This window comes from Buteo buteo, chromosome 2, assembly GCF_964188355.1.
Source record: "Buteo buteo chromosome 2, bButBut1.hap1.1, whole genome shotgun sequence".
Taxonomy (NCBI): domain Eukaryota; kingdom Metazoa; phylum Chordata; class Aves; order Accipitriformes; family Accipitridae; genus Buteo; species Buteo buteo.
The window spans coordinates 62,797,919-62,820,334 of NC_134172.1; the positions used below are offsets into that span (position 1 = coordinate 62,797,919).

Sequence of the window (22,416 nt, forward strand, 5' to 3'; positions counted from 1 at the left end):
AATAACCATCCTTCTGGGTCAATCTAAAGGAGCTGCTCATAGTGAAGAAGTGTTTCTTGATGTTCAGAGGGACCCTCCTCTGTTCCAGTTTGTGCCCATGGCCTCTGGTCCTGTCCCTCGGCACCACTGAGAAGAGCCTGGGTCCATTCTCTCTGCACCCTCCCTCCAGGTATTTATACACACTGGTGGGATCCCCCTGAGCCTGCTCTGCTCCAGGCTGAACAGTCCCAGCTCTCTCAGCCTCTTCTCTTAGCAAAAATGCTCCAGTCCCTTCATCCCCTTCATGGCCCTTCGCTGGACTCTCTCCAGCCTGTCCCTGTCTCTCTTGCACTGGGGAGCCCAGCACTGGACCCAGCACTCCAGGGGTGGGCTCACCAGTGCTGAGCAGAGGGGAAGGATCACCTCCCTCCACGTGCTGTGAAACTCCTCCTAATGCAGCCCAGGACACCGTTTGTTTGCTGCCTTTTCTGCAAGGGCATATTGCTGGCTCGTGGTCAACCTGCTGTGCACCAGGACTCCTGGGGCCTTTCCTGCCAAGCTGCTTTCCAGCTGGGCAGCACCTGGCACATCCTGGTGCCCGGGGTTGTTCCTTCCCAGGGGCAGGACTGTGCACATCCCCTAGTTGAACTTCATGAGGTTCCCGTTGGCCCATTTCTTCAGCTCTTGCTCCTCCTCTGACACACAGTCCAGCCAGGGGCCCAAGAGCAGCCCAGGGTGCTCTAGTTGGCAGCTCCTGTCACCTCAGCTCTCCCCATGGGAATTATGCCCTCCTTTAGCCTGAACAAGAGCTGTCTATGCAGCCCAGGGAGTTTGGGTTCCTCCAAACCCTGACCCAAGACTGTTGTTCTCCAGGGCTGATGTCCCCAGAGCACCACGGCTCCTCTTTCCATGTCCAATGACGCAGGTTATGGGAATACCAGAGAGGCAAAGGATATGGCGGTACCTGCTGAGAGAGGATCTGCCCTGCCCTACGGTCTGCAGGAAGGGCAACAGGAACAGCAGAGCTGCCCCACGGGAAGGGGCAGGAGGAGGTGGAGGGGCCGCGGTGCCCAAGCGTGGTGCTCTGGTGCTGGAGCCGGGCAGAGCCATGTGGCACTGGAGGCGGTGAAGCAGCTTGTGCTACAGCTGACTTGGGCTGAGCCCTGCACCGTGGGACTGTGGCACAAACAGTCGGACGCTGGGTGTTTTCGTGGTGCGGTGCTGCTGGCATGCACTGGCCCTTACCTGCACTTTAATGCAACTGTCTGTCTCATTGCTGAGCAGGCACTTTCAAACCTTTAAACCTGCCTTTAAAGCTCTGCCTGAGGTGGGTGAAGGAGTGCACCAGCCCAAGGCTCCCACTCCATCCCTGAGCAGGGGAAGCATGAACCCAGCTATTGTTTCCCTCCTAATTAACACACCCATGACTTGAGTGCAAGGCCATCAAGCCTTGGCTTTTGCAGAGCAAAGGCGGGCTGTGAACCAGTAAAATAAGCCCTGTTAACACCACTCCCAGGACCAGTCCTACTGGGAGAATCCCAGCCTGCGGGGAGTGCGGTGGCTCTGAGCAGGGAGCAGGACCTTGGCTGCTGGAGAACCAGAGCTGGGCCCCAAGGGCAGGGCTGTAGCCGACAGCCGGCACGGCCAACCACAAATCTAATTTTCCTTGCCAAAAATCCAGATTAAATATCAGAGGGTGGGCAAAGGGTGGAGGGAGTCCTGCCTGGGACAGGTCAATGCCCTCAGAGGCTGCCTGGGGTTTCCAGCATCCCCCTTTGGGCTCTTGCTGACTGATTGTTTTTCAAATTGCTGAAGTTTAATAGTATTATCATGTCAATGGGCCTGGCCAGACTTTGCAGGGCCTGGTGCAGGGGGATTCAGCCTGGACAAGCCCTTAGGGAGAGCAGGCAGGGCGATGCCCCATAGCCCCTGCCCTGGCCCCTCACCCCACAAGGCTTTTAATTCCCCATCAGCTGGGAGCAACCTGGCTCCTGCTTCAGGCTGGGCTTGCCCAGGGATTTAGGCTCCCCAGATGCTGCACTCGGATGCCCAGTGGGATTTTTCCAAAGCTGCTTCCACACTACCTGTATCTGCAGCCCAGGGAGTGCAGGAGGGCTCATGGCCCAGCCCTGGGCCGGTATTTGAGCCCAGGGACCACTTCCCAGTTGTCTCAATTAGGCAGAAGACTAATACAGCTTTTCTCAAAGGGTGGGAGCAAAACCAGACTGCTCGGGAGGACGGTCCTGCCTCTCAGCATGGTGGTTGACACAGCCGACACAGCCGGGCAGGTGGCCCAGGGGACTCTGCGGTGTCACCCACCAGGAACAGGCTGGGTGCCCAGACAGGGAGCAGAGTGGGCAGGATGAGCACACCCTGCCTGGTAGTGGCCCTTGGTTTGCAGGCAGGAGTGAGCCAAATGTTGGAGGGCTGGCTGGGGCAGAGGATGCACCATGCACTGGTGCAAACATGCAGCAGACAGGATTTACACCCAGGGCTGGCTCCACACCTCGCCCGTGGCTCATCAGCCCATACTGCGTTTGCATTAACGGAGCAACAGCAATTTGGGGGTACAGTTTCACTCAGGACATTGAAGATTTAGCAGCAACTAAACAAATGCTTTAAGGAATTCTCCTTTTTTTGCTCTTTAATCCTTTATTGCACCACACAATCTGCTTTGCACAGATCAAAAACCTACCATAAAAGGTTTTTTGCAGCCTTTCTCAATACCCGAACGGATATCCATCTTTTTCCCAGCAAGCAGAAAAGAGGGGAGGGAGGGGAGCTGCAGCACAGCCTGCAAAGGTGGTGGAGCCTGGGAAGGAAGAACTGCTGCCAGGCTGGCTCCTATGCCAGGTTGCCATCAAACACCGGCTGCAAACAAGCTCTGCATGGAGAAAGATGGAGCAGGACCTGGTGACCCTTGGGGCTGCTGTGTCCCGAGAGCATCCCCCCCATGTCAATGGAGTGATATGGTCTCTAAACCTCAGAAGGTCACCTTGGGCTCTGCTGTTGCAGCGGAGAGGTGCAGGGAGAGCAGGGACAGCCCGGTAAGGCCTCCAAAGACCTTGCCCAGCCCGTTGGCAATGGAGACAGCAAAGGTCCCACCTGGTGCCTCCTCGATCACCACCCTTACTTTGAAACACCTTCCACCACGGGAGTGGTGATGTGCCGAGCTTCTGATTTCCTATTTAGTATGTCGAAAGCCACCGAGGGAAGCACCGGTGGTGCCTCAGGGTGGCCTGAGGTCCCTGGGGCTCTCACCCACACCAGCCCCAGCAGCTCCTGTCCCCAGGCCTGGCCCTGCCCGCAGGCACCAGTAACCCCTTGGAGCTCAGTTACAGGATTCAGCCTTAACATGGCTGGGGGGGGGGAAAGAGCTTGTGCGGTGCCTTGCGGGGGTACCTGTGGGTGAGCGCCCCTGGGTGGGTGTCCCTGCATGGGTATCCCTGGGTGGGCTCCCCTGCATGGGTGCCCCTGGGCGGGTGCCGGGGTGCAGCTCCCCGCAGGGGGGGTTACCGCGGCACTCCTGCAGCCCGGCGCAGCCTGCAGGGTTGCGGGGGGCTCCCTCCCGCCGGGCACCGTGTCCGGGAGCGGGGGCAGAGCCCCATCCCCGCCGCGGGGCCGCTCCGGGGCGGGGGTGCCGCCGCCGCCAGGTACCGGCCCGGGGCTCGGCGGGGCGGGGGCTCGGGTGCCCGCTGCCCGGTGCCGCGGCGGTGACAGCCGGGGGCGGGCGGGCCGGGGCCGGGGGCGGGGGGCCCGGCCGAGTTCCTGCCTCCTCGGGAACAAAGGGAACTCTGTCTCGGCATCTGTCACCGCCGCCCACCCAAAACTTTTCGCTGCGCCTCGGCCGCCCGCCCCGCCGCCGCGGGAAGGTCCCGCCGCACCCCCGGCACCGGCACCGGAGCCCCGGCGGGCGGCGCGACCCCGGCGCGGCCCATGCAAGGGCCGAGGCGGCGGCGGCGGCGGCGGCCCGGGGGTAAGAGCGCAGCCGGGGCGGGCGGCAAACATGGAGTCCCGGCTGGGCTGCGGGCGCGGCGGGCCGGGCCGGGCCGGGGAGCGCGGAGCGGAGCGCGGCCCCGCCGCCTTTGTGCGGGCCGGGCCAGGCCGGGCCGGGAGCCGCCCCCGGCGTGAAAAGTTTGTGGGAGTCGCGGGTGGGCGCGCTCGGGTGGGTTTTGTTCCCTTTCCGCCTCGTTTCTAACTTGGCCGACGTTGTTTGTTTGGTCGGGGCTATTTTGGGGCCGGTTTCTGCCGTTTGCGGGGGTGCGGGGCGGCGGGCCACTTTCCAGCTTCTCTTTCTTTCTCCTTCGCCTCCCCGGGCGGCGGCGGGGGGGGGGGCCGGGGCTCGCCCCTTCCCCCGGCTTTGTGTTCGCGGCGGGCAGGGACCCCGGCGCCGCGCTACCTGTTGCGGCTGGAGGGGCGGGGGGGGAGGGGTGCGCGGGGAGGGGGGGCGGCCCGCACCGCCGAGCCGAGCCCCCGGCCCGTGACAGCAGCGCGGGGAAGTCGCCCCCGCCGCCCCCCGCCTCCATCCCCGCCGCACAATGACCCCGCGTGGTTCCTTCTCCCTGGAGCAACTCCGACTTTCCAGCCCCGGCCTTCTTCTCCCGCTGAGATATCTTTTGTTTTACGTTCCCCCCCGCCCCCCGAACGCTGGGTTTTCTCTTGCCCGCTGCGATGGCCCCTCCGGAGCCCCGCTTGCCGGGCTCACGCCGGTGCAGCCTCCGCAGAGCCGCGGGGTGGGCTGTTGTCTCCGCCAGTGCCTGTAGCTTCTCCTCTTCCCGGGGGGGGGCCGCTGCCTCTGGATTATTCCCCCCCACCCCCGGCCAGGCGAGGAGGGGGAGAGCCGCCCCCCACGTTCGAGGCGGGGGGGGGGGGCTGTGGCTGCACTTCCCCCCACTTCGCTCCCCTGACCGGGACGCAGCCTGATGCCTGTTCTTTGGTTTCCACCTTGCCAGGCTTTAACCAGGAGAGATCTGCGGGCAGCTCCACCATGTCGGATAGCGACCTCGGGGAGGACGACAGCGCCACATCCCTGGACCCCTCGCAGTCCAACAAGAGGAAGAGAAGGGGCAATCTCCCCAAGGAGTCCGTGAAGATCCTCCGGGACTGGCTGTACGAGCACCGCTTCAATGCCTACCCCTCTGAGCAGGAGAAGCTCAGCCTCTCGGGGCAGACCAGCCTCTCCGTGCTGCAGGTAGGAGCTAGTCCCCCTCACGCTGGGGACGTCGCTGGGTCTGCTGCTGCAGTGCTTGGGATGGGCCAGACCAGGAGAACCCCACTGAAGATCCCAAAGGACTTGGCACGCTGGAACCACTTGCCTCTGAAGGGCAGCGAGGAGGCGAGGGAGGGAACAGCAGGGAAGCAAAGCTGCTTTTTGGGAGAGGTCTGAGCCCTGGGGACTAGTTTTATGGTAGTGCTGGAGCAGACCTTTTTGGCCGACCAGAAGATGGAGGGAGTGGGATGGGAAAAAAATAAGCAATACCCTATTGTTAGTAAAAGCCACCACTGATAGAAGGCTTTTGGGGGGTGCTGCTTTATCCTGTTCCCCTGAACACCCCCCCAGCACGCAGAGCTGGGTGAGGGACAGCTATCTTAGGAGAGAGAGGCTGGGCTGGGCTTTGACCCCAGGTGGGCCATTAGCAGCACTAAGTACTGGCTGGTCCACCTGGCCCCAGTTACCCCAGTTGCATTAAGAGGAGCCCAGCCCAGCTGAGGGCTCCTGTGTAGGAGGCCCCTTGTCCACTCCTGGTTGTGGGCTGGTGTTTTCTGTGTGGCACTGTGATGGGTGCCCAGCTGGCAGCCCTGGTGAGCAGCTGGGGTGAGCAGTGCTTTTCCTTCCAGCTTTGGCTTTCACCCTGCCTGCTGTTAGGGTGGCAGGGAGAACCTGCCTGCAGCTGCCTGCCCCTTCAATCCCCATGAAGGCCAGCAGCCTCCAGGCAGGGGGACCCCTGTGTGCCCAGGGCCCCATCCCCCCTTTCCCAGCCTGGCAAGGTGGGAGGTGGATGGGGGCTTTGCTCTGTTCTCTGGTTCTGGGGGTACAGTGGGGTGGGAAACAGCTCTTGTGTGTAAGGGAGCAGGCAAGGGCTAGTGGGTTTGCAGCTGAGCTCCTCTCCTTGGGGCTTCTTCTGCACCTCTGGCTCCTTTTCCTGCAGCTCAGCATGGTCCTGGCCAGCCGTCCTGGCCACAGCCCAGACACCGGTGTGTGGGCAGTGGCTGTCTGGTTTCCCTCTTCCTGGCCGGCAAGGCAAACTTTCTTTTTCATTTTAATGTGTTTCTTTAAATGCTGGCTGTGCAACAGATTTGTGTCCGGGCAGCTGGTCCGAGGGGAGGCTGGTGGTCCTGGGAGGGCTTGAGTCAGAGTGCTGGGGGAAGCAGTGTTGGGTTTGGGGCTGTGGGGGTCTGGGCTTGTGCCAGACCAGGGTTGGCATGGTGGTGCCTGGCACGTGGGGGTTAACCCCAGGGCTTGCGGCAGTGGGACCGGCAGGTGCCTGGCTGTCTGTGCCCTGAGCTCTTTGGGAGGTTGTTGGCAGGCTAGTGGGCTTGTGTCGAGGTGTGGCCTTGCTATGTGCCAGCCATTGTCTGCCCCGTGGGACCCCCTGCAGCCCCCGTGTGCCTGGTGAGGAGACTGCCCCTATACCCCCCCAGGCAGGGGGTCCCAGCCTGGTGGCATTTCCCAGGGCCAGCTGAGGGCTGTCACAGGGATTTCTGTCAGTCTGAGGTGATGCAACAGGATGCTGTGGGGGCTGCTTCATCTGATGAGGAGAAGCCTGTTGGGGTGGAGGTGTGGGACACCCTATGGCAAGGCTGGAGTGGCTGCAGGGTTTGATCCATCAGTGCCGACCTGACCCCTCCAGGAGCCTCTTGAGCACAGGGCTCTGCTGCAGCCACTGGCCAGACACCTCCCCAGTTGTTTATTTGTGCATCCAGCAGCCTGGGGAGCTGGAGCCAGGCACCAGTGGCCAGGGATCAGGAGCGCAGCGATCTCAGGTCTTCAGAGAGACTGGGAACCCATGTGTCTCCCTTGCAGAAAGTTGGGAGGTAAGAAAGCAGTGCCTGTGCCTGGCGAGGCTTCCTGGACAACGGCAGGTTTCCAAGCCCTTGCCCTCCTGTGATGATGGGCTTTTCCTCCCTGCAGAGGGGATGCCTCTTCTGTGGCAGTGGTGGGGACAGATGCTGCCCAAAGTGACGGTCTGGTGTGCGCTGGTGGTGGGGCCAAGCAATGGCCATGTTTTGGGGAAAAAAAAAAAAAAAAAAAAAAAAAAAGGCTGCTTGCTTCAAAGCCGAGGCATATCCCAGTTCCCTGGGTAGGTGACGCCGTGCAGTCTCACTGGTGGTTGTGCGTGTGTTCTCCAGAGGGAGTTGAATGCTGGAAAAAGCATGGCAGGGAGGACCGGCAGGATTTCAGGGGACTTCTCAGCACTGCAGAGTTTGTTGGTCTTTTTGTTGGGAGTCCAGCCCTCTGGACTACAGTGGTTGATGGCCATGGGATCGCAAGATCACGTCAAGGGGACCTGGTTAAGGCTTGCAAGGGAGGGTGTTTGGAGGGGAAAAGGGGGTGAGACTGGTGCGTTTGAGGGTGTTAAATGCCAAATATTGTCTTAAAGACAAAAAAAGGACAACTGAGATCTTGCTGTGATCAAAGTTGCCCTAAGTTCTCTCTCCCTGGGGGAAATATTTTACATAGCTGTTGATTTAGGAAAGATCAGTCTTTTTTTTTTTTTTTTTTCTGATTTATTCTCTTCTAATTGTTTTCTAGGAAGAAGGCAGTTATTTTAATGTAGCGTTTTATATAAATGTGCTGAAACAATACATGGCCGAGACTGAATACATGGCTGCTGTGATTCTGAAGGGCTTCCAGAGTTGTAGCTGCAGAGCTCTGCCTCTTTAGTGTGCAGATGTTTGGAAGAGCCTTTAAAGTTAGCTGTAACCTCACTTGTTGGCAGGAGGCATGGGAAGGTGTTGATGTACTGCTGCAATTCCTGCCACCCCATTAGGGGATGGGGAGCTGCAGCTCTGCGAGCTGATGGTTTTTAGGGTTTTCCAGCCATGCTGCTGTCCTGCCGTCTGTCTGCTCTGGGCAGCCTCAGTGCTCCTGTCCAGGGCGGCAGCATGTTGGCACTGGCATCAGCGTGCCCAAATGTGGTGGGGCACGCGAACCCCTGGGGTGGGTTATCTGGAGAAGGGAAAACTCCCCCCAGACCAGGGACCTGCTGGAGGCTGTTGGGCTCCGAGCTGGCTCTGTGCAATGCCACAGCCTCTGGTTAGGGGGAATGGCAGGAGCCCCCAGGAGGGTGCTGGGAGCTGCACCCTGCTTCACCTGCATGTGGCTGGGCACAGTCAGTTGCTGGGACTTTGGGCTGCGGTGGGGGGACAGCGCTGAGCCCATCTTTCCCTGGGGAGCGGGCAGCTCTGCTCGAGAGCCGCTGCAGCTCCAGCAGTTCTATGCAGCCTTGCTCTGGCTTGCAGAGCAGCTCAGCCCCAAAGCTACCCAGGCTCTGTTTGTTCAGTGTGCTGGTGTGGTGAGCGGGTGCCGGCAGTGCCGTGGGGGGCTGGCACCCATGCGCAGTCCCCGGCAGGGTGGGCTGGCAGGGCTGAGTGGGAGCGTTGGACTGTGGGCAGCTGGGACAGGAGTGCAGGGAGGAAGGGGCCCCCCCAGGCAGGCGGTGCCAGGCAGGAAGCAGCCAGCATTGGGGTTTCCGTGGGTGGCTGGGCAACCCCTGGCAGGAGTAGCTCTGCCTCTCCAGAGCCCCACGGGAAGGAGGTGTGGGACTGGAGGGAGGAGATCTGTGGTAGCTGGGGTGTGTGTGTGGGGCTGGAGGGGGGAGACCTGTGGTAGCTGGGGTGTGCGTGAGCTGCTCACCTGCGTCCAGGGGAGGATTCTGCTGGCTTGGCTTTGGGCTGCTGCCCCCCAGCCAGTGCTGTGCATGCGTGGCAGCCCCCAGCTGACAGCACTGTGCCCCTCTTTCCTCCCAGATCTGCAACTGGTTCATCAACGCCAGGAGGCGGCTGCTCCCCGACATGCTGCGTAAGGATGGGAAGGACCCCAACCAGTTCACCATTTCCCGCCGGGGTGGCAAAGCTGGTGATGTGGCTCTGCCGCGGGGGGCTGCTGCTGGTTCTGGGGTGCTGGTGGTACCTCCCGTGACGGCCGCGGGGGCCTCCAAGGTGCTGTCGATGTCTGTATGCCCGCAGGTACTGTGCCACCCTGCCCAGGCGCTGGGCAGCAACCTGACGGTGGTGAGTGCCCACAGTCCTGAGTGGGAGAAGCCCCCTGGCCCACAGCGAGCGGAGCCAGACCCTGCCCCCAAAGCACCGCTGGGTGCCACCGGCAGCACCATGACCTTGCTGGCCCGGGCTGAGGCGGCCAGCCCCACCAGTGGACTCTTCAACACACCACCCCCCACGCCCCCCGAGCTCTTCGGCGACGACTTCAGCAGCTTCCAGCTGCTGGTGGAGGTGGCGTTGCAGAAGGCGGCTGAGCTGGAGTCGCAGCGGCAGGGTGGGCAGCTGCCCCTCTCACCCCAGACTGAGCCTCCGGGAGCCTCCGTCTCCAAATAACCCACGGGCCAGCTCCCGCAGGGTGCCCTTCCTCGGGGGGTGCCTGACCCTCCTGGCCACCCATCTGCCTGCACCCCCCAACCAACTAATCTCAGGAGCGGACTCCTGCCTTCCAGGGGGCTCTGGTTTCTCTGTCAGCCAAGGGGGGAGAGGTGGGGAGATGCCCCCCCTGCCTGCTGCCTTTGCCACTGAGGACTGTGCCCCGGGTACATGGGAGGATGTGGGCACTGCAGTCTGGCCGCTGTGAAAAGACCTTTGCAGCTTTACTGACCTTGCCCTGCTGTGACTGATGGTTACTGTGGAGCTCCCCTTGGAAAACCTGCTGACTTCTTTTTCTCTCTCCTGCAAACAAGGGTCCAGCCAACACCGTTTCTTCAGGGAGAGAGAGAGAGAGAGAATTTATTTTTTTTAAAGTTGGTGTCTGTTTTAAGGACTATGGATGAAAAGCTCTTTCTCCCAAATCTCTGCTCTCTTTCCCCACCCCTCATCCCCCTTTTTTTTCCCCCACTTTTGTTTGTGAAGGGCCTTTCTGGTACCTTGTGCTGGCCAGGAGCCCTGCCTTGCCCAGGGAAGGGCAAAGGACAGATGAACTGGAAACCTGAAGTCTGTGGCATTTTTCTGCATGGAAAACATGGGACTCCTTTTCTGATTTAGGGTGTTACGGATGCTGCCAGTAGAAATCCCTATGGTGCTGTTTAGCAATTTTTTGTTGAAACATTTTCCTTTTAATTGTGATTTATTATACGATTATTTTTTTTCTTCTATAAGCATTTCCACAACTTGCCCGTGTTTCTCTTGAGTTCCTGCTGACTATGTGCACACTGTGTCCCGGAACAGAGAGTGCATTGCGGAGCCTGTGAGATGCTGACAGCAGGCTGCTGCTGGGGGTGGATGCAAAGCTGAGACTGTGAAATTTTGTACCTGACTTTTTTTTTTTTTTTTTTTTTTTTTAAATTTGGAAAGAGGCGTGTTGCTGGTATGGGCATGTGTGTTCTTCTGCAAGTGCAGTGCTCACAGCCTGCAGACCACGGTTCCTGGAAAGCAAAGTTGTCTCATCAGCCAAGTGCTGATGAACTGCCCTGAGAATGTGGAGGGATGGAGTCTTATTGCTCTGCCGTCCCCTCCCTCCTGCTCTTGCTCTCCAGGGCTGAGCGTGGCTGTGCCTGGCTGTGTGGTGCTGGTGACCTCTAGTGACAAGCTGATGTCTGCTAGGAGCTGGCTGGTCCCCCTCCCCCCCCCCCCCCAGCCTGGCTTGGTGGTGGTTTTCAGGCTCCGAGGCAGTTCCTGGCTGGGCATCGCTTGCTGTCACTGAGTGGGAGCCTGGGTGCTGCGCTGGTCCTGGGACTGAGATATTGCTGTTTCACTGTAAAATGTAAGTTAAATAGCGATATGTACGCACCTATGTTATCTATCCTGAGAAACACTAATCCTAGGTAATTAGCCTGATTGTTAAGTTGCATGACTAGAGATAATAATGTCCACAGGATCCAGTGCTCTGCAGTGGTTGGAGCCAGCAGTGCTAGGGGACGATGGGGCCTGGAAGGGAAAAGCACTGATTTTGGGGACTGGTGTTTCCTCCCCTCCCCCACCTTTTCTTCAGAGAGAAGGTGACAGGAGAGAGGAGTTTGTGAGTACTAATGGGGGCTGCAGGAAGGCTTGCCAATAATGTGTTGCGTTGGCCGGGTGCCCCTGTGCAGCGCAGCGATGACTCCAGCTCTGGCACCACCCGGCTTCAGGTGGATGCTCATCATGTGGCTGTGAACATCCCCTTCCTCATCTCCCCTGGCTCCATTTTATGTCCAGCCTTTGTCTTCTGCCTCCTTTCTGGGGAAAGCCCTGAATTTTAGGACTCCCTCCCTTATTTCTAGGTAGCCCTTCCCCCATCACCTCCCTGCAGTTCTGTTTCCTTCCCCAGGGGAGGGAGAGGCTTTTTAGTCTCCTCCCCTTATGTTGCCCCAGTCAAACCAAAGTCGTTTCCTCCCCCAGGGCAGGAGTGCTACAGCTGTGCCTGTGCCATGGACTGGTGTTGCTGCCCTGGGGATGGACCAGAAAGAGTGGGGAGGGCAGGGATTATTGGAATGAAATTTATGGAGCAAAAAACTACTGTAAATATCTTCTTGTTTGTTCTTCTGTTGTCAAATAAAAGTTTTTTAGTTTGGTTTTATTTTTTTTTTTTTAAATGAGCTGTGTGTGAGACTGGACTATGTCATTTGTGGGTGGCTCACTTGCTCCTCCCTCACTACCAGCCCCCACCTCCTGGCACTGGGCCAAAGCAGCTTAAGAGGGAACACTGCTGGGGCTGGAAAAAGCCGGACCAGTGCTTGGCATGGGCCTGCACCTACCCCACCATCATTTGGTCTGATGTTATGTGCTCACTTCCCACAGCGTTTGATCCTGGTGTCTGGGAGCCAGAAATCACTTGGCAGCAGCAAGAGGGCTGATGTGTTTGTGTCTTCCCTCTTCCTGGCCAGCACTGGGAAAGTGAGAGGGCATCAGTGCTAGCCCCTTGGCAAAGGAAAAAACAGAAACAATTGTGGTGGGGTTCCACTGCACACAGTTTCCTGGGTCAGGAACCCTGTCAGGTGGCCAGGGGTCTTGCAGAGCTGTTCCTGGGGCAGCGGCCCCACCTGCCTTGCTTTGCCACAGAGGGCAGGGGCATGGACCCAAAGGCTGCTGCACTGCTGGCATGGATGCTGGCAGCAAGGCTGGGCTCAGGGCTGCTGTGCCTGCTCCTGTGCTGCCCCGGGGGCTCAGTCAGCCTCTTGCACCCACTAGGAGTGTGCGCTCTGATATTTCATCTGCTGGCATCTTTCACGCACACCAGCTCAGGGCTGCAGTCTCTTGATACCCTGCCTGCCTTGGATACCTGCTCTCTACTGTCGTAGGGGCTGGAGTGGGTGCTAACACTAGTTCAAGCTCTTTGCAGCCCCCTTGACCCTGGCTTCCTGGAGTGTAGGGCAACCTCAGGGGCTCTGCACCCACTGCATCCCAGCACTGGGCAGGGGCTGTAGAACAATGGAGGCACCTAGCCTCCAGGCAGGCCTTAATCAATGCAGCTCTAGGGAAACCCCTGGGCACCTCTGGTGACAATAATAGCAACAGGGTGTCCCCCACCCTGTATGGGCTGCTGGCGCTTTGTGCTCATGGTGAGGAATGTGGGCTGGGGCACCTGGCAGGGCTGGAGTGCTTGTGGGGCTGGAGCCAGAACTCAGCAAGGGACTGCCAGCCCAACTTGGGGGTGGTGGTCAGCACAGCAACAGGGGATCATGGCTGGGTAAAACACAGCCTGTGCCCCCCAGCTCTGCCTGCCCCTCCTGTGGTCTCAGATAGCACCTCAGGGTTCCTGAGTTGCACAGAGGTGCCTTTGTCCTGGCCAGGCCCTGGGGACCCCCCAGGCAGGTCGGGCAGGGCCTCAGGGACCTGCACTTGCCTCCATGGGGGAAGGGGCCACTGGCCTCCAGCAGGGCTCAGGCACCCCTGCCACAGGGTAATGGGCAGACATTTCCCACAGGCACAAGGAGAGCACTGCAGGGGAGCCAGCCAGCATCCTCGTCCTCTAGCACAGTGCTGAGCATGGTTACCCAGGGTGAGGGACAGCTCTGCCCCTGCCCCCCCAGGTGCCACCTCCCAGGGCAGCAGCTGGGACTTGTGCTTCCAGGAGGGGTCCTGCTGGCTGACCACCACCTGCCCTGTCCCAGCCCTGCAGCCCACCACCCCACCCCATGCTCTGCCCTGGGCATGCTCAAACATTGCATTGAGTGCAGAAAAGCCTCATTAATATGATGCTTTCATACTTCTCATGCCATAGCCACCACTATCCTGAAACACCCACATGGGGCTAAGGCTTTGGGAGACCCTCCCTGGCAGCTACATCTTCCATTGCTGAGGCAAAGAGGCAATGCAGGGTATCATGCTGCGCCCCTAAACAGCACAACCAGAAGGTAAAGTTACGCATCATGAGGTTCTCCAAGCCCCCAGGGATGTGTAGGTCAGCAGTAGCACAAACTGTCCCCCTCGTGCTTCCTGCTGTGCGCCTCTTACCTGGATAACACAGGGAGATGCTCCCCTGGCACTGCTTCTCGGGGCATGCACTAGCCTGGCTCCACGCTCCCTCTGATTTCAGTGCTGCCTGGGACGCTGGACTTGTGCTAAGTGTCACGGGAGTCCTGCAGTCAGCCAGCACAGCAGGCAGCTGTTCTCAGAGAGGCCCAGTAGAAGGCCAGCTGGCATGGCAGTGGCAGTGGCTCTCATTCAGCTGCAGCCCTCAGGCCAGGATACAAATGTCCCACAAAGACCCAGCATGGGTACCAGGGGTTTTCTGCCTGGCCAGGGCCTGCCCCAGTGCTGCCCAGGCCACAGGGTGGGCTTAGCCCCTCCTGTCCGAGGACAACTCTGGGGGCCTGAGGCGTGAGGCACCAGCCACCCCGGCCCTCCCAGCTGCCGCCCCGCCCTCACACCCACTGCCCAGGGACTGCAGGGGCGGGACTGACAGGTGCCCCGCCTACAGCTTCTGCCAGAAGACCCACTCCCTCCCACCAGCCTCAGCAGCCATTTGCCCCAGAAGTCGCATGGTCTGTTGTGATTGGCTGGCAGGAACAGCCAGCCCCCGCCCCCCAGGCTACCCGGAAGTACATTTGACACAGAAGGCCCACCCCCCATGTACACTGGGGGCAGCCATTTTGTTTCACCCACCATTTTATGGCAGGGGCAGCCATTTTGTAAATGTCATACAGCTCTGTGATTGGCTGACAGCCGTTTCTTGACTCTACCATGCCCACATGATCTCGGCAGCCCCGTGATTGGCTGCCCACTTCCTCTGGCCCCAGAAGTGCTCAGATAGAAATATACATCAATTTTTATACAATGTATGTATATATATAATTATTTATATAAAGGTGTGTATAAATACATATTTTTCAGATATATACTTCTATATTTGTGTATGTGTATATATTTTAATATATATATGCCCATTTATAAAGCTGTAGAGATTAAATATATATTAGCCATAAACCTACAGGTATAAAATAGATAAAATGTAAGGGAAGGGCCCTCTGCTCTGATGTACTTCCAGGTAAACCACAGGGGTGGTGGGGGTGTCCTGCCAGCCAATCACCACCAACCCCATGAGTGGAAGAGGGTGTGACTTCCTGGGCAAGCAGCCTCTGAGGCTGCAGGAGGGGGTGGGACTTCCACCAGAAGCACCTGTCCCCTCCCTGCCCCACCCACCCCTCAGCCCTCCACCCTGTTTGCCATCTTGCTGGGGTCCCCCACAGCTGAAGGTCAGCGCTGCTCCACAGAACAGCTCTGAGCACACTCAAAGACAGCCCATTCCAAACCAGTCACAGATACCACTGCTGAGAAAAAAAAGAGCAAGAGAGACCACAGGCAGCTATAAATTCAGACTGCATTTGTTTATTTATTGTTTTGTGGTTTGTTTTTTTTTTAACGGTAAGTCAGCCAGCTGTCCTTGCTGCTGTAAGTTCTCCTCCTCCAAGGTGGCAGGAAACAAAATGAGAGTCAGGCAGGCACACATGCTCGCCCCTGCTATCCAGCCTCAACCCTGAGACCTGTGCACACAGAAGAGCCCACATCAATGCCCTGCTGCACCTCTCCTGGCTGCAGCCCACAAAGCGCACCCTTAGGGCCCAGCCCAACCAACCGAGGATGAAGAGTGATCTCAGCCCAGGTGATTGAAGATCATTTGACAACTCAGTGAGATGGGCTGCTGCCCACAGACTGCCAGCCCCAGAAGCAGCAGCTTTCCAGGCCAGCTCCCCAGCAGCAGCCTCAGCCACTTTTGGAAGAGTAAATTTAAAAGAAAAAAAAAAAAAGTCACCTTTCCCTGATGTTCCCAATTTCAATGCTAGACATCTCTAAAACTGCATCTTTACAATCCTTCCCTAAAACCTGACAGTACAACCCAACAACTCAGTGTCTCAAGACTAATGCTGAATGAGTTACATTATGGCCAATTGTTGATGGGAATCTAATTCCATGTCTGAGATTTATGGTAGGTGCACAGAAATATTTAAGGGGACCTATGTATGGACAACACTGGACAGTATACAATAGCCATTCAGACAGCATTCAGGATTTCACTTTTATTTATTTTTTGCCTTCTGGATCACCAGCACCCTTGCTGAAACTTCTCTGGGATTCTACCCCCACCCCCATGAAAGTAGCACACAATCACCCAACTCATTCGAGCAAGTAAAGAAAAAAAAATCCCCAGCAAGATCACTCAAGATGGGGCCAAATGCTTAGTTTGAAGGGGTGGCAAAGAATTAGATGATGGCAGTTCCAGCTTCCAAGAAGCCAGACTGAAAAGGAGACCTACAAAGGGGAAAATAGGCTAAAAAATATTTAGCAAACCTTCCTCTACCCAGAGAGCAGGGAGATAAGGAAAAAATAGTCATCTGATTACACACAGGGTATATATTTTTACACACACTTTTACACACATCTAGATATAGTACATGTAAAAATATATGCTATACATATGCCCATTCTCACCAAGGTGCTTTTAGTACACCATCTGCACTGTGCATATGGGCATGTATACGTGTGTATGAATTAAATGTACAGGTACTACTAAGTGTATATGTGCATATGTACACATACATACAGGCAGGCAGCCTACCCACCAGCTACCTGTGCCTTCCTCTTTGTACAAAACCCAGTCCTCCCACCTTGAAATACCATTACACTCTCCCCAGCCCTCCCCCCTCCACTTTGAAACAGGTCCCCCAGTGTAGCAGCTTCTTTCTCAACAAGCAATTCAAGGAAAATAATTTTGTAAAGGGAAGAGGAGAAAAATCAAAGTGAAGCGTGTGTGGATCATGCCCATAGTTGCTCTGTGGTCCTTCAGCTCCCCTCCTGTGCCTGGAGTAGGGTACTGCTCTTTTGGGATAAGCCAGCCAAGTGCTGTCCCTTCCCCCTTTGCCAGCTTATTGCACATTGGTTCTGGGCTACATTTCAACAACTCTGCATTACATTCCACAGACCCTGTCATCCTCTCACTTCAATAAAACAGAGGAATACAAACCCATTGCCCTGTCCCTGCCCACCCATCCTCCCCCCCACCCCAGTATCCCCATCCAAAGAAAAACAAAAAAAACCCAAGAAAGGCTGCTTGCTAGCAGAGTGCAATAGTAGTACACACTGAAAGGGTGTTCTCTTCAGGACCTCTGTGGAAGAGAGGTTATTTCTAACACGGTAAACGAAGCCATGCAAAGGGTGGGAGAAAGGAAGCAGAAGGAAGAAAAAATAAAGGATGAAAAGGAAGAACAGAACTGAGGAGGAAGAACACAGCATGGCAAGTGCTCAAGGCTTCATGTTTTCTTGTCCTCTTCTTGTAAACAAGCTAGTAATTCTCATTAGATAGAACAAGTAAAAAGACTGAAGTTCCAAGTTGAGGGACTGGAGTTTCCAGGAGTCTGTTCAGTCCATTCAGCAACACCACAGCCAGTGAGAAAACAAGGGGTATTTTTTTTCTTTTTTTTGTTGTTGTTGGTTTTTTTTGTTTTTGTTTTTTTTTGTTGTTTTTTTTTTTTAAAATCTTCATTACTTAAAGCTGAGAGAAAAAAGCCAACTCAGGAGCCCTTTTCAAGGATGGCTCATTGTCTCTAGACTGAATAAATCACACTAGTTTAGAGAGAACCTTTTTTTTTTCCTTTTTAATGACTTATAAAAACCACACGGTTCCTTCCTCTGCCCCTTTGCTCAAAGGCGGGTCTGTGCCTCAGGTACGTAGATCTCAATGCTATCTGCGCTCTCTGTGGCCGAGTTCTGCCGGACAGAGGCAGCCCGCTTGGCTGCCATAAGACGCTTGCGAGCTTCCTGGCGCTGCTTGTCGGAATCAGAGGCTTTGTCCCGGTTCAGTTGAGATTTGGACTTGGCTGGCTTCTTTGGCACTGGAGGGGGTGGTTTCTTCTCTTCCTTTAGGGAGACAGTAAGGAAAAACCCAAACATAAAATAAAAATGCACATACAGAAGCCTGCTCTCTGATATGGTGGGACTCTTATGGCATGATGCACTAAGCAATGAGATCGAGTGTCAGGGGAAAGAAGCAGGAGCAGTTCTTGAGAAAGACACTCATCAAAATCAGCTTCCCCAATTTCTAGAAATGTGCCATTTTGCATTTCATCATAGAGGCCCTCTGTGAAGGGGACTAGAGTTTGCAGACTATGGCTCAGCTACAGGTGAGAACACAGCACAGGCATGAAGACTGAATTTGAGTTGAAACTGCCAAATTTTAATATGCCACCCCGCCCAGAGCCATAGTCCTACCCTCATGTCTAGTCAGGCAGCCTGGCCCAGGGACACAGCCTGTGCTGCATTTTCAAAAGGTTCCAGTAGGTGTTTTTTATGCTACTAAGACACCAGGAATAGTTATAGCCTATTCATACAATGCTTGTAACACTAGAGGCCTCTGTATCACTACTTCAAGCATATATCATCACTCTGGTCTCTCACCATCGTAATACTTCTTCCCCTTGTACAAAACTGTTCCACTATTACTCAAGAGAAATGGTCTCAGTGCCTTGCAAGACTGTGAGATTACACTGCACAAGTGCAAGATGGTAAAAGCCCTGGAGGTGTTCTGTTTGCAGACAGAAATAGACCTCAGATACCTGAAATGTCTGAGGTGTGCTCGGGCTGCTCTCAACTGCCCCACACTCACCTTTCTCTCCGGTGTCTCTGCCAATTGCCAGCTATTAGCTTTCAGGTGGTACAGCTCATCAAACTTCATGCTGATGTCTTCAATGGACAACTGCAGGAGATCCCAAAACCCAGCTAGGTCCTGGGCTGTGGGTCTGGGATTGGCATTAGGGTTCTAGAAGGGAAAGCATAAAACACCCCAACCTTTCAAAAAGAATATACCCTCTTGACAAGCAGAGCAGTCTGCACAGCCTACATATTCACCCCTTGTAAGTCCACCTGCCTGACAACTGAAATGTCCAGAACCCACAGGAGACACCAGCCCTAAATATGCAGACACACAATACCATCATTCATAGTCAAAACTATTTCTGCAAAGATCAGGAAGCAGATCCTGACTGTCTTTCTCCTACAGAAGCCTGAAGAAGAATCCTGAAAAAGACACTCTCTGGAGCAGAAAGCAATAGCTCCCATTCTCCCCAAAGCTTCCCCAGCTAGCGCTAATCCCACAGCAGTAACCTCCAACTGAAGGTCCCCAGCACATGGTTCAGAGCTAGAACACTGGTTTCTTACACAGAGATCCTGATTTCAGGGTGGGTAATAATGGAAATGGACACCACACTATGCAAAGCACAGCTCTGGCACCTGGAGAACTTGCATGCCAGTGTACAGCAATCCAAAGAAGTCAATATAGCTTTCACAAGCAAAATTACTTTGCTACATCCCCCCCAAAACAATCTGAAAGTATCAATATTTCTCAGGCTAGGTTGAAAAATTTTAAGTAGCTTAAGTTTCTTCCAGGAACAGAATTTTCCCAGTTCTGAGACATCTGAACTGCCATCATAGGCCTGGATTATCTCAGGAAAGCATGGGATTGGATGTGAGCAACTCAGCACAAAGCATCCAAGGGAGACCTCAGCACAAAGCTCTATTGAAAGCCTGGCAGCTAGTGGTGTTGCTGCTAATCTCTCAACTGTGGTAAACCAGAGATCAGCAAGCAGATGCTCAGCACTTCCCCTTCTCCTCCTTCCCAAGTTTCTCTAAGGTTTTTTTTGCAAGTGAAGGAGGAATTCACCTCTGATGAAGTCTGCAAAATCCACACCATGATAAAGTTTGAGGGGAAAAACAAAACACAGATTCTCATCCATCCCCATGTTAGCCCTGTTCAGCTCTCAGCAAGGGCACACCCTTGCATTACATTTGAAGAGATCCGATTCAAACAGTGCTTTGTGACCAATGAGGGACAATCCTGTTGGGACAGTTTTACCATCCACATAATCTACGTGCAAAGCAAGCATGTTTGGAGAAGAATGGAAGACTTTTTGAACATTCCTCCCTATTTGGCAAAGCCTCAGTGGTTCACCTCAAAAAGCCCTTTAGAAGTGACAAGAAAGAGGTAGTTTCCCAGACACACAGCAGTATGGCTAGTTGACAATTCAGACCCACAGAGAGACTCAGCGTATTCTGCATACCCTGATCAGCAGTTCAAGAAAAATTCCCATGCTCAAGTAAGCACCAAAAGGAATTCCAAACACTCATCCCTGAGAGAGGCTGAGGTGATCAGCCTTCCACTGCTCAACTGCCATTTTAAATCAGCATTCATTACATCGTGGCATGGTGGTCAGGTTGTACACTACAGCTGCATTGGCTTTGTTTTTACAGTGACAGTAGCCTGTTAATACCTGATGAAGTTCCTGTAGTGCTGTTGAAACAGATACATCCCCCTCTCAAAAACCAGGAGAAATAGATCCAGACTCACCAAGTTTTGTTCACAGAGGCCATGGAATTGCTGGAACTTCTGTGACATTAGTAACTGTGCACTGCCCACTGCACTCAGGACTTTTCCTAAGACTATTGGGAAGAGAAAAAAAAAAGACGACAGACCTCAGTTGAACAGACTATTAAACACAGCAATGAACTGGAATATTTCTGGAGCAAAGAAACACTCTTGATTCATTAGAAAAGGAGTTTCAGAGATCCCCAAGGAACTAACTGCTCTCAGGGAAAGAAGATGTATTGAAACTAATCTACATCTGTCTTCGCCATCTATTATTGCTCCTTCTAGAGCAGGTCAAAAGCAGGCCAGACCAAGAACATTACATCAGAGTTGACAGAAAATGCCTTGAACTGCCTTCAGCCCATCAGACAAGTCACCAGCATAATCTCAGTGAGCCCATCTGCTAGCACCTGCTTGCAGATCACAACCTGCTTTTCCACTCATGCACAAGGTGACAGTAGCAAGGGGCAGGAGAACTGTCTCCAACCTCCATTTACCAGAAGGGATTAAAATATTGGCAGGCTAGGGCTTTTAATACCCAGGACTTTATGCTGCTCTTAGTGGGTTTTCCAAGTAGTCTCTGGGCATGGCAACATTCCTCTGCTCATTAATGGAAGAACACTGTATGGGCTTTTGCCTTCCAAAGGCATGGCTGAGAGACCCACAGTGCCTGCAACTGCACCATGAACAGGGATGAACTGATTTCCCTTCTCCTCCAGGTCTGCTGCTGCACCTACTGATCAGTTCTGCATGTTTATAGAACTTGGTGGAACAAGCGTAAGCTGGGGCCTCTCTGTACCCACCAAGTTCCCGGTTACAGAATCTACTAGGAGATTGCTCTTGGAGGTCACAGATAATATGCCACACTGGTCTTGGTGTCTTTTTTTGCCAGAGCACTGTTGCCACAGGCAAAACAAGGGCAATCCCCGAGGTAGGGAGAGCCCTGGCATGGCCTGTCCAGCTTGGCAGCCAGTGCAGCATCTTAGTGCAACAGGATTAGTGATTAGCTCCCCCAAGCCCTAGCAGGGACAGTGAGCTATAACTGAGTCTCACCATTATTTCACCTTTCTCAGATATTAAAAAAATAAAAATCAACCAGACTCAAAACAAAGATCCTGCCCTCTGCAGCCTAGTCAACCACTTCTGTCACTCTATATGCACCACAGGCACGATTTTCACTGCAAGAAGCACAGGTTTTGCCAACTCCTTTGAAAATAATGGAACAAGTCCAATTGGGACTGAACCCAATAAAATTAAGTGGCCTTGTGTTCCCTGTGCATGTGCCTTTGGCTTATTTAGCACAAATTCAGTGAAGCTTTCCCATATAAAGAAACTTCCTCTTTGCTGTGAAGACAAGTCCACTGATTCAACAGATCAAACAAGCTCCAAAGTCATGTTCATTCTGCCCCACTGCCAACTAAACTTTCACCTGCCTGCTTGAGTACAATGGGTTAGGCAGGGAGAAAGATCCCACAGCCTCCCTGAAAGCAATCCATTTAAGCTTTTAGCAGTTTCAAATGGTTAGAAGCTGCACCATGCCCTGCAAGTCTTACATGCTACATCACAGTATTATTTCTTAACCTGGTTAGGGTAAGGAGTTACCTTATCCTTTCCAAAGAAAAAATGTTCCTTGTCCCATACTCATCTCCATGTTCTGTCTCTGTGTCCTATCAGCAATTTAACTGCAGAAAGCTGGTCCCATACTTAGTTACACCTCTTTCTCAAGAGACGAGCTGCTAGGCTGCTCCAGTCTAGTGTCCAGAGGCTGACAACACTTACCTTCTTCAGAGAGATTGTTCTCTTTGGTCTCCTGGTCCATCTGGCGGCACCAGCCTTCTAACCGCTCTGTTTCTGCCTGTAGCAGCTTCAGAAACCAGTACCCATCCCGCCGGCAGGCTCCTGTCTGTGTGGGTTCTGATGGTGAGGTGGAGGACATCTCAAGCCAGGGGTCAGGAGGAGGGAGAGAGGAAGGCTCCAGGGCTGGGTCATTGTTTTCTCCATAGGAGAGGTTTCTCTTAATCTGTGAGGGCTTGGCTGGTTGCCTGGTGGTGGCATCAACACCAACGGAGTTGTTGTGTTGGGGGCACTCAGCAAGGCTTCTCTCAGATGATTTACAGCTAGAATTATTAGGTTCCTGTGTGTCAGAGTCTGTGTCCTGTTTGGAGGACATGCTGCGAGAGTGGCTGTTTCTAGAGAGATCAAAAGCAAACATTAAATAGCAGAACTCAACCTGGCCGGCCTCACACACTGACAAGTGAAATGCATTTGTTTATTATGCCTGCAGATGAGCCTCACCCTGCCCGCCCTGCCCCTCCTCACACACAAACACACACCACACATTCAGACAGACAAAATTATAAGGTTGCCTGCTTACTGCAATAGGCCGTTCAGACAAGAGGACTGACGCACATCTATAATTACATCTTGTACTTTTTTTTAAT

At 54.5% G+C, this 22,416-nt stretch overlaps 2 protein-coding genes across 9 annotated transcripts in view; one reads left to right on the forward strand and one right to left on the reverse strand.

Moving 5' to 3' along the window:
* Positions 1-3,570: 3,570 nt before the first annotated feature.
* TGIF2 (TGFB induced factor homeobox 2) lies at positions 3,571-11,924 on the forward strand. Of its 3 annotated transcripts, none has more exons than XM_075058200.1 (3): positions 3,571-3,632; positions 4,932-5,170; positions 8,950-11,924. In XM_075058200.1, exons 2-3 carry the CDS (start codon positions 4,967-4,969, stop codon positions 9,532-9,534), a joined length of 789 nt encoding a protein of 262 aa, XP_074914301.1. In that variant the 5' UTR covers positions 3,571-3,632; positions 4,932-4,966; the 3' UTR covers positions 9,535-11,924. The 3 variants fall into 3 exon arrangements, with proteins under 3 accessions (XP_074914301.1, XP_074914283.1, XP_074914292.1); XM_075058182.1 differs by lacking the exon at positions 3,571-3,632 and adding an exon at positions 3,767-3,955; XM_075058191.1 differs by lacking the exon at positions 3,571-3,632 and adding an exon at positions 3,977-4,144.
* Positions 11,925-14,929: 3,005 nt separating this feature from the next.
* Positions 14,930-22,416, reverse strand: part of DLGAP4 (DLG associated protein 4) — a 73,727-nt gene continuing 66,240 nt past the window's right edge. For all 6 annotated transcript variants that reach the window (XM_075058247.1, XM_075058255.1, XM_075058231.1 and 3 more), the window contains 4 exons: positions 21,755-22,164; positions 19,958-20,049; positions 18,221-18,373; positions 14,930-17,475 (listed from right to left, as the gene is read on the reverse strand). In XM_075058247.1, coding sequence (XP_074914348.1) covers positions 17,260-17,475; positions 18,221-18,373; positions 19,958-20,049; positions 21,755-22,164 — 871 coding nt within the window. In that variant the 3' untranslated portion in view covers positions 14,930-17,259. The remainder of the gene's footprint in view (positions 17,476-18,220; positions 18,374-19,957; positions 20,050-21,754; positions 22,165-22,416) is intronic.

Coding starts and splice junctions, on each gene's coding strand:
- TGIF2 (XM_075058182.1), top strand. CDS start 3,916: ATGCAAGGGCCGAGGCGGCGGCGGCGGCGGCGGCCCGGGG. Junction 3,956..4,931: donor GCGGCGGCGGCGGCCCGGGG/GTAAGAGCGCAG, acceptor CCACCTTGCCAG/GCTTTAACCAGGAGAGATCT. Junction 5,171..8,949: donor CCAGCCTCTCCGTGCTGCAG/GTAGGAGCTAGT, acceptor CTTTCCTCCCAG/ATCTGCAACTGGTTCATCAA.